Genomic DNA, 12,694 nt, shown 5'->3' on the forward strand with positions numbered 1-12,694 from the left:
AATAAATATTGGGTATAGTAGTAAAAAAAATTATATTTTAAAGGAAGAAATGTAAATTCAAGCTTTAGAGACAGTATTGTTGAGAGCAAAGATGAAGCCAAAAAAAAAAAAATTATTGGGGAGTTGAAATTAAGTTGTATATTTTATTAGAGTTGAAGTGCCATTTGACAATTTTAATAGCTTAAATTTTATAATTTTAAAAGACTAAATAAAAATTTATATTTTAGGGATTAAAATGTAATTTTATTATTTATTAAATTAAAATCTTGTAAAATTTAAAAGGCCAAAAATAAAATTTTATATTTTACGGGTTCTCCCTTGACACAAATCCTCAAAACATTAATTTTCATTAACTTTAAAACAATAGAATAGTTTAATTATTAAAAATAATCAAAATTGGTTTGAACGAAAATTATATAAATTTTTTACCTAATGATGTGTATGTAAAGTCTGGTTTAACTCTAAAATTTTATATTATAATAATCATATAATTTTGAACTAGTTTCTTATCCCCTGCAATGTACAAGTTTAATTACTTTTAGAATCATTATGGTTTATATTACGATAGATTTGGATTGATTTCTAATTTAATTTTTAAATAAAATTTTAAGTCCAAGCATGACTTAAGATGGTCTGAGTTAATTTTGTTGGATATTAGTAAGATTATTTTTCGATCACTTAATTTTAAAAATTATAAAATAATTATTAAACCATTTGAAAGCTTTCATTTAGGTCATTAGACTGTTAAAATTATTGCATGGCTTACATTTGCACCTATTGCACCAATCGAAAGCTACAAATTTACGAACCAAAATTCAAATAATTTTTTTCTCTACTCTCTAAAACCAATCGTTAGATTGATTTGGTCATGAAGTATGTTCTTCTATTCGTTGATGGGTATTGATCCACCATATTGATCGTGAATTGTCACTTGAAGCTCATTAGGTAGACTTAAAAAAAAAAAACTTAACAGTTCAATAACTTAAATAAAAATTTACGAATAGTTCAGTGATGATTTTGTAACATTTTTAAGTTGAGTGATCAAAATGTAAATTTATTAATAGTTCATTGACCTAAGATGTAGTTTACCCGTCATTTTAAATTTGGGTAAACTTCTTTATTAGTCACTCAGCTATGGTTTTCTTTTTTTTTTTAGTTACCAAACTATGAAAAGTTACAAAATGGTCACGCAACTATTCAAATTTGTCTTTTTTGGTCAACCAATTATCTTGGATTTTTTGGTGTTTTCATTTTTATTACCTTAGCCAGTTGGTGATGAAAAAAAAAATTGAATAGTTAGGTGATTAACATCTAAAACTACCTATAACTCACCCTTAACCCATAAATAGGAGGATAATGCGTTTTAACGCACTCAGACTCACGTCATATTAAATTGACAACAAAGCCCATATCAATCGAACTAAGACTCAATAACACTTTTTATTTTTTTAAATGAATATATTTACGAAATATCAATTTAATTTTTATACTATAAAAAAAATTAAATAATACCAAATTTTAACATAATTAACATTTTCTATTTAAATAGAATTATTTTATAGTCATTAGGACTAACTTTACCAAGTACATTCAGCTATTTTCTTACGTTGACAGTGTCATATTCGTAAATATTCCTAAAAATACGGGTACTTATCCACCACAAGAATTTGTAAGGAAAAAGGGTCCCATTACTCTGCATTTTTCGGCTTCTCGTCTCTCTGTCTCTGCTTCTCTCACTCCCACAAACTTTGTTCAGTCTCCGTAAAGATCAAAGCTTTGGATCTGGAAAAAGTTAAAAACCCAGAAATCTCTTCTTAAAGCAAGATCTGGGTATGCATTATACTTTCTTTCTTTATATTTGCTGCATTTCAGTCGTCTTTATCTTAGTACAAATGGTGAGAAAGTTGTGAATTTGTGAAGTTGGGTTTTTATTGTTGAAGCTGATTGTTTGGTTTTATAATGAAATTGAAGTAAGGGCTTGTTGATTTTTTGAGTGAAGAATGTGATAATGGAGTTTCATATTGCTAATAAGTTTTGTTTTTGTGTTGCTTTTTTGGTGAACATATGGGAAGCTCAATAGTTTAGTTTTTATTGGTTCTTGAAGTAAAGATTCTTGGAGCAAGACATTCAAGATTACTTTTTGTAGGTTCTTGCATAAAATTCTTTGTAAATTTTCTGCTGGTTTAATTGCTCCATCAATTGCACTTTGGTGCTTTTTATAATACTTCAAGTTACTCACCTTATTTCAATTCTTGTTAGAGGCATTATACAATATAATTTCTTTGCTAAGTGGCATAGTTGAATCTCACATTGTTTATACACCTTTTGAGGTTCTTTTATCTGGCTTTGTACATTTTGAATTTATACTTTTGTTGCCACTTACATCATGTTAACACGTGGACCAGTTTTTAACAGCAGAAATGGATGAAATTTGTACAGAATGATCAGTTTGCTCTTTGGTCTAACTTACAAGGACTAATTTGCTCATTTTTTGAGTAATTAGGGCAAAATGCAAATTGACTCCTAGTACAATGGTCTCCATGATACTTTTGCCTATATGCTTTAGTTACTACTATAATTCTCGAAACTTCTTCTAATTTAATGATTTGCCATTGTTTGTGACTTTTGCTTTAGGTGTTTTATGTCATTCAGTCTAGTAAAGTGCTGTTTCTAGCTAGTCAATAAGGTGTGTGTTTGTGTGTGCATGTATATATATTATTTTCTCCTTGTTGCTTTTTTTCGTGTGTGCTTCAAGATTTTAAAGAAAAACGTAGTAATATTTATTAAATGCTCCCCATGGTGCAGGCAAAATGGCAGATGCTGAAAACCCACTTCTAGGAGAAATCACTTGTGGTTCTTTAATGCAGAAACTGCAGGTAATATGGCTTCTAAGTTTGCTTTCTCCGATAAAATCTTTGTTTCTAGCACCTGTTTGTTTTTGTAAGAAATATAGCTGGTAAAATGTTATCCATTTGATCGTAGGAAATTTGGGATGAAGTGGGTGAAAGTGATGAAGAGAGAGACAAGATGCTTCTTCAGATAGAACAAGAGTGCTTGGATGTGTACAAGAGGAAGGTTGAGCAAGCTGCAAATTCGAGAGCACAACTTCTTCAGGTCTTATCCGATGCCAAACTCGAGCTTTCAACACTTGTATCAGCTCTCGGAGACAAAAGTTCTGTTGGCATTGTGAGTAATCACTTAATTTCACCTTATATTCAAAGTTGCTACGGATAAGTGGGAAGCTATTAATCTTGGTATGCAAAATCAATGTTTATTTATAAGTTTACTGTAAAATAGTTCGAGCTACAGCCCATGTTATTCGTTTGGGTTTGATAACAGCCAGAGAAGGCATCCGAAACAATCAAGGAACAACTTGCTGCTATAGCACCAGCACTTGAACGGCTATGGAAACAAAAGGAGGAGAGAGTTAAGGAGTTTTCCGATGTACGGTCTCAGATTCAGAAGATATGTGGGGAAATTGCTGGAAATGCCAGTGAACAGACAGGTGCTCTTGTGGTCGATGAATCCGATTTGTCCTTGAAGAAGTTGGATGAGTATCAAGTAAAATTGAAAGAACTTCAAAAAGAGAAGGTAAAATTCATTGGCTTAAATATCCTGTGGTAAAAGTACCATGATAGCCCTTGAGTCGGATTGCATTTTGTCCCCTCAAAAAATGGACAAATTAGTCCATGTATATTAGATCAAAGAGTAAACTGATCCTTTTGTTAAAAATTCCTTCCATTTCTATTATTAAAAAGTGATCTGTGTACAGTAGCATGAGGGTACACGTGGCACGTCATATGTCACTACTTGATTATTCCGTTAGCTACACTAGTTTTTAACAATATAAATTGATGAAATTTTTAACAGAAATGATCAATTTGCTCTTTTGATCTAACGTATAGGAACTAAGTTGTCTATTTTTTAGTAGAAGGGGCAAAATGCAATGTGGCTCCTAGTATAGGGGCCTCAATGGTACTTTTTCCAATATCTTGGTATCTAGTCTTTATATAAACCAATACCATTAACTTTTTTCATTGCATTGCAGAGTGATAGACTTAATAAAGTCCTTGAATTTGTCAGCACTGTACATGATCTCTGTGCTGTCCTCGGAATGGATTTCTTTAGTACTATAACTGAAGTTCATTCAAGCTTAGGTGACTCTACCGGTGTGCAGTCAAAAAGCATTAGCAATGATACACTATCGAGGTTGGCCGAGACGGTTTCAGCTCTAAATGAAGATAAGAAGCAGAGGCTTCATAAGGTCTCTTTTGTTTTTGATAGCGAATATATTCTTCTTCGTTTTTAAAATTTGAAGTCAACGTTTTCCTCTTTTGGCAGCTTCAAGAGTTAGCTACTCAGCTCATTGATCTTTGGAATCTGATGGACACTCCCGAAGAAGAAAGAAGATTATTCGATCATGTTACCTGCAACAGTTCTGCATTGGTTGATAAAGTGACTGTTCCTGGTGCTCTTGCTCTAGATCTGATTGAGCAGGTAATCGAGTTTCTTGCTTGATTGTTTGTAAGTTTAAGCGAGAACAATTGCTTATTTAAATTCATTTTCTCTTGTCCTTAAGGCGGAGGTGGAAGTTGATAGGCTCGATAAGCTAAAGTCAAGCAGAATGAAGGAAATAGCTTTGAAAAGACAACTGGAGCTTGAGAAGATATTTGCCTCGGTTCATATAGAGATAGATCCGGAAGCTGCTAGGGAGAAAATTATGGCTCTGATTGATTCTGGTAATGTTGAGCCTACTGAATTACTAGCTGACATGGATAATCAGATAATGAAAGCAAAAGAAGAAGCCCTTAGTCGAAAAGAAATATTGGACCGGGTTGAAAAGTGGATGTCAGCTTGTGAAGAAGAAAGTTGGCTTGAAGACTACAATCGGGTATTTACGATATCACTCATCAGCCTTTGTTTCTCTTTGACTTCTTGCTGCCACTGCTCTTTTCCCTGTCGGTGGGTGTGCCGATTTGTGTCTTTATACAGTTGTCCTATATTTCATCCTAACACAATACAATTAAGAATATTGGCCTGAAGTGCCATGTTCACTTATAAACATTTTTTGTTTTTTCAAATATGGTACATTAAGTATAAAAATAGTACTAAAGACACCGATATGCTGGTGTTCTTCCTTGTGAATGCTCATAAGCTTATTTCTTCTATCTGAAATTAAGTGTTTTGCTTCCACTGATACTTTCCTGCTGAAACAGGACGAGAATCGGTACAATGCAAGTAGGGGTGCACACTTAAATCTCAAGCGTGCTGAGAAAGCTCGGATTCTGGTCAACAAAATTCCAGGTAGGACTATCTAGAGTAATAGTTTAATGATGTATGATTCATATTCCATCTGTGGCTAATGTGCACTCTTGTATTTCCCTGAACTGTTGTTAGCGATTCAATATATTGCCTTGTAATCTACCTTTGATGAGGCTCAATATATATATACACGTACATATGTATGCATATATCAAAGATGGAGGTTTGATAGTGAATAAAATTCGTGTATATACCTTAAGATGGTCATCATATTGCTATTGCATGGGATTCAAATTTTGAGAGATGAAATGATGTTTAGCATGCATGCATGGCAATAGTTTTTTTATTCATTGGTATTATTGGGCTTCTGTAGGTATGGTTGACACTTTGGTTGCCAAAACTCGAGCTTGGGAAGAAGATCGTGGCATATCGTTTATGTATGATGGTGTTCCCCTTCTTGCCATGCTAGATGAATATGCAATGTTGAGGCAAGAACGAGAAGAAGAAAAGAGGAGGCTTAGGGTATGGTTTTGATGGTAAAAGTACCATGAAGACCCTTGTACTAGAAGTCAAATTGCATTTTGCCCCTCTACTAAAAAAAATGAGCAAATTAGTCCCTATGCATTAAATTAAAGAGCAAATTAGTCTTTTCTATTAAAAATTTCATCCATTTGTATTGTTAAAATTGGCGTGTTTGACGGAATAGCTAAGTAGTGCCACGTGTACCTCATCCTGATGTATGAGGACCAATTTTTACCGATAGAAATGGATGAAATTTTTAAAAGAAATATTAATTTGTTCTTTGATCTATCGTGTATGTATTAATTTACCCATATTTTTGAGTAGATGGGGTAAAATGTAATTCGACTCCTAATACAGTCGCCTTCATGATACTTTTACCAGTTTTGATTTGTTATTAGTTCATACTATATAACTTATAGCATGAACCTAGATCTTAATTTGAAGAATTATGTTGCTCTGACTTTTCATTTTCCTTATAGTACCAATGCTTTAGACCATTATACGACACATATTTAGTCATGAGTATGAGGTATGATTCTGCATTGAACATACTTATCTATCATTTCGGGGTTAGATCATTCAGGTTTGACAGTCAAGTTCGAGTTATTTTGGGTGCAGGTCATTCTAGGTTTGAATCATTTTTCAGATTTAGGTTGGTCAAATGAGATTAGGTCAGGTTCTAGAAGTCCAAGAAGGTGAACTAAAAAGATTTTTCAGCTAACACAGACATTTTTCATATTTAGGGTCAGAAAAAGGTCAGTGAGCAGCAAAACATGGAGCAAGAAACCGCCTTTGGTTCAAGGCTAAGCCCTGTTCGGCCAGCTGGTCCAAAGAAGGTGGTGGGGCCTCGAGCAAATGGAGGAGCCAACGGAACCCCGAGCAGGCGGTTGTCTCTAAATGCTAATCAACATGGCAACAGATCTGCAGGAAAAGACGGGAAGAGAGACAGTATGAAGTTGGCAGCTCCAGCCAACATCGTTACGGTTTCAAAAGAAGACGCTGCCTCCCACGTTTCGAGAACGGATTCGGTTCCGGCATCACCATGAGAGATTTAACAACCCCTTTTGTCTTGTTATTACCAGATTGTTTATTTAGTGTATTGGTTTGAATCCAAGAGCTGTTGTTTGTAAGGGATATAGTTAGTGACTGGATAGTATACTATATACTGTTATGTTAGCTTAATAATGTGATATAAATATTTAGCATTTGGGAGTTGGTTTTCATCTTTTTGCTCAGTTTCAAGCGTTTTAAGGGTTTGAAAGATTTTCGTTGAGCTCATAAATGGTAATTACTGTCTTATCTTTCGTTTTAAGGGTTTGAAGGATTTTTGTTGAGCTCATAAATGGTAATTACACATGAGACTCAGAACTTGGATTTTCTATGACTTATAAACTTCAACATTATTGCTAATAGAACTAAGAGATCATTGGTTTTATTCAATCGTCTTGTATTTTCGATTTGAACCAAATTAACAAACTAATAACTAAAGAAATACCAACATTATTTTTATTTCAATTTTATTGATCCGGTAAAAAATGTATAATGTCAAATTTAGCCCTTAATGATTATATTTCTTGTCAATTTGGTCTTTATTCTTTATTCGAGTTAAATTTGACCCTTAAACTTTTAAAATAGTCAAATTTGACCATTGACCTTTGATAAAAGTCTAATTGATTTTTTAATGGGAATATGGACTAAAATGTTAAAATTTAAAACATGGCAGCACTCATGTACTTCATGCTATTTTTTTTAATCTTTATGAATTTTTATATATTTTTGAAATTTGATATATATATTTTATTTTTCTATAATTATTGAATTTAGTATGAAATGCACATGGATTGTCACACGGGTTGCAACACCAACATTATTAAAATTAATGTTTTAGCCAACATTTCTTTAAAGAAGAACTGTTTGACTCTTTTTAAAGATTAATGGTCAAATTTAGCTAAAAAAAGAATAAGGGCCAAATTGATAGAAATATAAATATTGAAAACTAAATTTATCATTTTACCTTTAAAAATACGACGAATAAATTGAAGTAAAAGAAAGCATTTTTTCTTTTTTTTTAAAATTTTCTTAACTACAAAATTGTCTTCTAAACTATACTATATTATTTTTACTTAAGTTTTTATTTAAAAAATACTTAAGCTATCATTTTCGTATCATTTTACTAAAAATAACTTATATTAGTTGAATAATTAAGATTTTTAATGGTATTAATGATTTGGACTAAGGACTAACATTAATAAATATTGGTGTACCAAATATTATCGATAAAAGTACCATAAAGACTCTTATATTAGGATTTAGATTGCATTTTAAGACAATATTAAAAAATAAGCAAATTAATCTATGTAAATTAGATGAGCAAAGTGATCCTTTCTACTAAAAATTTCATCCATTTCTATTGCTAAAAATTGGTGTGATTGATGAAATACCCAAACTGTTATATGTGGCGTGCTATGTGTACATTATGTTGACGTACATGAACTATTTTTTAACAGAAGTACATATTTACTTTTTGATCTAATATATATGGACTAATTTATCCTTTTTTGAGTAAAAGGAGAAATTACAATCGAACTCCTGGTACAAGAGCCTCGATGTACTTTTACCCATTAATAAATATAGGTGAACCAAATAATACCAAATTAAGGTATAAGGACTAAATTTTAGGTTAAGCATATTGCAGGGATTAAAACCAGAATTTCACCTTTGTCATAACTTTCAACTACGAAGGTTCTTGCTCGTATAAAACGACGTAGGTTTTGTTTCTTTCACTTCTTGAGATTTCTCTCAAAACACTTCTTTTTTTCCTTATTTGATTACAGGTTTAAGAAAAAAAAAAAGAAAAAAGAAGGCAATGGCAAGCGATAACGAGCCAGCGAAGCTACTGTTACCGTACCTTCAACGAGCCGATGAGCTTCAAAAACATGAGCCTCTCGTTGCTTATTACTGTAAATCCTTTTTTATTGTTAATCTTTTTTTTTATTTATTTGTGGAAGCTAATTAGATCGTTTCTTTAAGGCTTTGATTTTTTTTTTTTGGGGTTAAAGGTCGTTTATATGCAATGGAAAAAGGATTGAGGATACCCCAGAGTGAAAGAACCAAAACCACCAATTCTCTTCTTGTTTCTCTCATGAAGCAGCTTGAAAAGGTTGTTTTAAATTATGGGTATTTTGATTTGAATTGTTTAATTATTTAGGTATAGTTTACTTTATGACAAAACTTGATCTATAATGTTGAATCAGATGTTTATGATTGATTGATGCGATTTTATGATTGATCTTAGAACTGTTTAATCAATTGGGTCTAATTTTTGGTTTTTTTGAGAGTTGCTGTTTTGCACTAGTACCTTGGAGGCTTTAGGTTGTTAGTTAAAAATTATCTGGTGGCTTAATCTTAATGTGCGAAATCGATTGTTGGGGATCTGCTTAGCAGGGTCGACTTTTATACCTTGTTTATGCTGCCTGTAATGCCCTCACATTGTCTAAAAGTTCTTTCTTCATTTGTAATTATGTTATCTTTCAGAAGAAGGAAAATATATTTCCTTTCTGTTACCGGTTTGCTTTGTATTGATCATCACTATGTGATTGTTTATTGTACCATTTTGTCATTTGATATATATAAATTTGGGTTAATTGTACAAGATGTCCCAAACTATGCCCTGATTCGAAATTGGCCCCAGACTTCAAAAGGTTTTAGTTGAGGCCTTACAGTATAGTACTATATCGATCTGGCTTTTCCCGTCAAATGTGAATTTGAATATAATATGGAGCATGTGATCAAATTTTAAATATGTTTGTACTTGTTATATGGATAATTTGAATATGGCATGTTAAAAAGCAGTAGAAGACAAAAGTTAGTTAAACAATTGATCAAAGCTCTCTCTCTTTCCCTCTCTTAATATATCCATACAATATGTATACATGTGTTTAAAATTTGATTAACATGTTTTAAATATTCTCCATATCTGATCCGCGTTGACATTTAACACCTAAGCTGATGGCTAGACTGATGAAAAGGCTTAATTGATACCATACCGATATGCTAGAACGTTTTGAAGCTTGGGACTTTGGGTCATAATTTAGGAATCTTAGGGTCATGGTTTAGGAAACTTTAAACTACAAGTTAAATCCAGACTGCACTAGTACTGAGGCTCCAGGTCACTAGTTAAAATTTTGCCTGGTGGCTTAATCTTAATGTGCAAAATCAATTGTTGGATCCGCTTTGCAGCATCAACTTTTATGCTGTGTTTATGCTGCCTGTAATGCCCTTACATTGTTTAAAGGTTCTTTCTTCATTTGTAATCAATGTTATCTTTCAGGAGGAAAATATATTTATTTCTTTATTATGAACTGATTGCTTTTTGTTGATCATGGATATGGGGTTGTTTATCCTAACAGTCAGTTGTCTTATGATATATATGAATTTGGATTAATAGTGCAAGGTGTCCCTGAACAATGCCTTGGTTCTAGATTGGTCTTAATTGCAATGATAATGATACATTGGAACATTTTGAAGTTTGGAACTTGGGCTCATAGTTTAGGAAATTCTAAGCAATAAGTTAAATCCAAACTATGCACTAGTACCGAGGCTTGTAGTTTAGGAAACTTGGGCTCATAGTTTAGGAATCTCAGGGTCATAGTTTAGGGAACTTTAAGTAATAAGTTAAATCCAAATTATGCACTAGTACTGAGGCTCCAAGTCACTAGTTAAAATTTGCTTGGTGGCTTAACTTAATGTGCAAAATCAATTGGTGGGATCCACTTTGCAGCATCTACTTTTATGCCATGTTTATGCTGCCTGTAATGCCCTTACATTGTTTAAAGGTTCTTTGTTCATTTGTAATCAATGTTATCTTTCAGGAGGAGGAAATTTATTTATTTATTTATGTAAACTATATATCTCTCCTCGTTATTGTTAGAGGATTTTGATATCCAAGGATATTTGATGCATTGCAGGATAAGAAAACGCTGAAGTTGGGACCTGAAGATCATTTACATCTAGAGGGCTTTGCATTGAATGTCTTTGGAAAGGCAGACAAACAAGATCGTGCTGGACGAGCAGACCTGTAAGTGAATCTTTATTATATATGGCCATTGTATTAGATCTTATTTTGTCTCCATGCCTTTGAGGCTTACCTTTTTTGGAGGTACGAGGAACCTGTGGCAATCAGCTCATTTATTGAGCTAAATAGCATGGTTGCAGTTTTGGTTAAATGTATATCGCATTATCTTCTAAATTTGAAAAGTTCCTTCAATTGCGACCTTTGACCCTTTTACTTTAGTAGTTTGATGTATCTATAAGTGTTATAAGATTAACTTTGGAGCTTGGTACAGGAATACGGCAAAGACATTTTACGCTGCCAGCATTTTCTTCGAGATTTTAAACCAGTTTGGTGAACTTCAGCCTGATGTGAGTTTCTACTTGTTATAATGTTCTCTTCTTCTGTAATGCTGGTGGTCGCTTGCACTGTAATCTTAGTGGTGTTTCTCAGTTTCGAGACTTTTATGGTTTTCTTCTGCAGCTTGAGCAGAAACAGAAGTATGCCGTTTGGAAAGCTGCTGATATTAGGAAAGCTTTGAAAGAAGGAAGGAAGCCCATCCCGGGTCCTCCAAATGGTGATGAAGATTTGTCAATTCCATCAGCTACACCTGGTGTTGCATATGTATGTCTCCAATCAGAACAATGCTTTAGTCATTGTATGAACTGAATGTCACTGACAGATACCCAAAATTCTCAATAATCTTGATCTATGCTTGTCCTTGTAGGATCTCGGACAGCACGAACCTGCAGTTACCAGTCCGAGACAAATGTCCAGTACATCACCTCAGTTTCATGATGAAGTAAATAACCAGCGTTATATTCCACCACAATCTCAATTCCATGATAAGTTTGATGGTCAGCATTCTTCGAATATTTCACCGTCACCTCCTTCATTTCCTTCTGACGGTTACCCTACTCATGATCTATCCTCCTCGCACCAGCACGAACCCCAACGAGACTTTCATCAACCATTCTATCAACCCTATCGACAAGATTTGCCACCACATATGCCAGTTAATTACCCACCCCACGAATCTTCTGCCTCTTATTCATTTGCTAATTTCCAGTCATATCCGAGTTTCACGGAGAGTAGTTTACCTACAGCCCCGTCTCACTATCCATCATCCTATCAAGGTTCCGAGACTCCTTACAATCCTCCACAATCGGCCCCGTCTCACTATCCATCATCCTATCAAGGTTCTGAGACTCCTTACAATCCTCCCCAGTCAGCTCCTCCGACAACAAGCTATCCATCAACAACCGCTCAATACTCTTCCAGTAGCAGAAACGGGAAAATCGCAGAACCTTCACCACCTCCTTCTGAGAAATACCAATACGACAGCAATTACCAACCGCCGCCGGAGAAAATCGCCGAGGCACACAAGGCTGCTCGGTTTGCGGTTGGGGCCTTAGCATTTGATGAAGTGTCGACGGCAGTCGAGCACTTAAAGAAATCACTTGAATTGCTGACTAATCCATCGGCCAGTCATTAAGTGTTACCCATTTCTGGTGTTTTGAATTATATGGGTTGATTTGTGAAGGGTTTTTATTTATTTAAATAGAGTTTGGAGATTATGAACAACTGTTACTTGTCTTGTAATTTTTATTCGAGAATCAGATCATGTTTCATCATGTTTTTTTATTACAATTTTGTCTCTATTTTTTCAGCCAATTTTATTCAGAGTGAGAAAACGACAAGAGAAATCCAAAACTATGCATATAGAGGGAAAAACCTAAAGAAAATCTGATATATTGACAAGTAACAATCATTTAGACTTGTTAATTTAATTTAATTTAATTTTCACTCCATTTTATTTGATCATAGAAGATTTTTAATTCAAATTTGTCCAGTTGACCT

At 33.6% G+C, this 12,694-nt stretch overlaps 2 protein-coding genes across 2 annotated transcripts; both read left to right on the forward strand.

Moving 5' to 3' along the window:
- Nucleotides 1-1,643: 1,643 nt before the first annotated feature.
- On the forward strand, nucleotides 1,644-7,007 carry LOC108453804 (65-kDa microtubule-associated protein 1-like). The gene is made up of 10 exons (XM_017752116.2): nucleotides 1,644-1,830; nucleotides 2,806-2,876; nucleotides 2,983-3,186; nucleotides 3,340-3,591; nucleotides 4,049-4,264; nucleotides 4,342-4,497; nucleotides 4,580-4,891; nucleotides 5,217-5,304; nucleotides 5,636-5,784; nucleotides 6,528-7,007. Exons 2-10 carry the CDS (start codon nucleotides 2,811-2,813, stop codon nucleotides 6,828-6,830), a joined length of 1,746 nt encoding a protein of 581 aa, XP_017607605.1. The 5' UTR covers nucleotides 1,644-1,830; nucleotides 2,806-2,810; the 3' UTR covers nucleotides 6,831-7,007.
- A 1,538-nt stretch (nucleotides 7,008-8,545) lies between these two features.
- On the forward strand, nucleotides 8,546-12,484 carry LOC108450054 (protein HOMOLOG OF MAMMALIAN LYST-INTERACTING PROTEIN 5-like). Its single transcript, XM_017747488.2, has 6 exons — nucleotides 8,546-8,744; nucleotides 8,844-8,944; nucleotides 10,752-10,861; nucleotides 11,130-11,205; nucleotides 11,318-11,458; nucleotides 11,562-12,484. Exons 1-6 carry the CDS (start codon nucleotides 8,651-8,653, stop codon nucleotides 12,327-12,329), a joined length of 1,290 nt encoding a protein of 429 aa, XP_017602977.1. The 5' UTR covers nucleotides 8,546-8,650; the 3' UTR covers nucleotides 12,330-12,484.
- The last annotated feature ends 210 nt before the right edge of the window (nucleotides 12,485-12,694 follow it).

The sequence above is a fragment of the Gossypium arboreum genome, chromosome 5, assembly GCF_025698485.1.
Source record: "Gossypium arboreum isolate Shixiya-1 chromosome 5, ASM2569848v2, whole genome shotgun sequence".
NCBI classification, from domain to species: domain Eukaryota; kingdom Viridiplantae; phylum Streptophyta; class Magnoliopsida; order Malvales; family Malvaceae; genus Gossypium; species Gossypium arboreum.

Coding starts and splice junctions, on each gene's coding strand:
- LOC108453804 (XM_017752116.2), top strand. CDS start 2,811: ATGGCAGATGCTGAAAACCCACTTCTAGGAGAAATCACTTGTGGTTCT. Junction 3,187..3,339: donor ACAAAAGTTCTGTTGGCATT/GTGAGTAATCAC, acceptor GTTTGATAACAG/CCAGAGAAGGCATCCGAAAC. Junction 3,592..4,048: donor AAGAACTTCAAAAAGAGAAG/GTAAAATTCATT, acceptor ATTGCATTGCAG/AGTGATAGACTTAATAAAGT.
- LOC108450054 (XM_017747488.2), top strand. CDS start 8,651: ATGGCAAGCGATAACGAGCCAGCGAAGCTACTGTTACCGTACCTTCAA. Junction 11,206..11,317: donor TTGGTGAACTTCAGCCTGAT/GTGAGTTTCTAC, acceptor TTTCTTCTGCAG/CTTGAGCAGAAACAGAAGTA. Junction 11,459..11,561: donor CTACACCTGGTGTTGCATAT/GTATGTCTCCAA, acceptor TTGTCCTTGTAG/GATCTCGGACAGCACGAACC.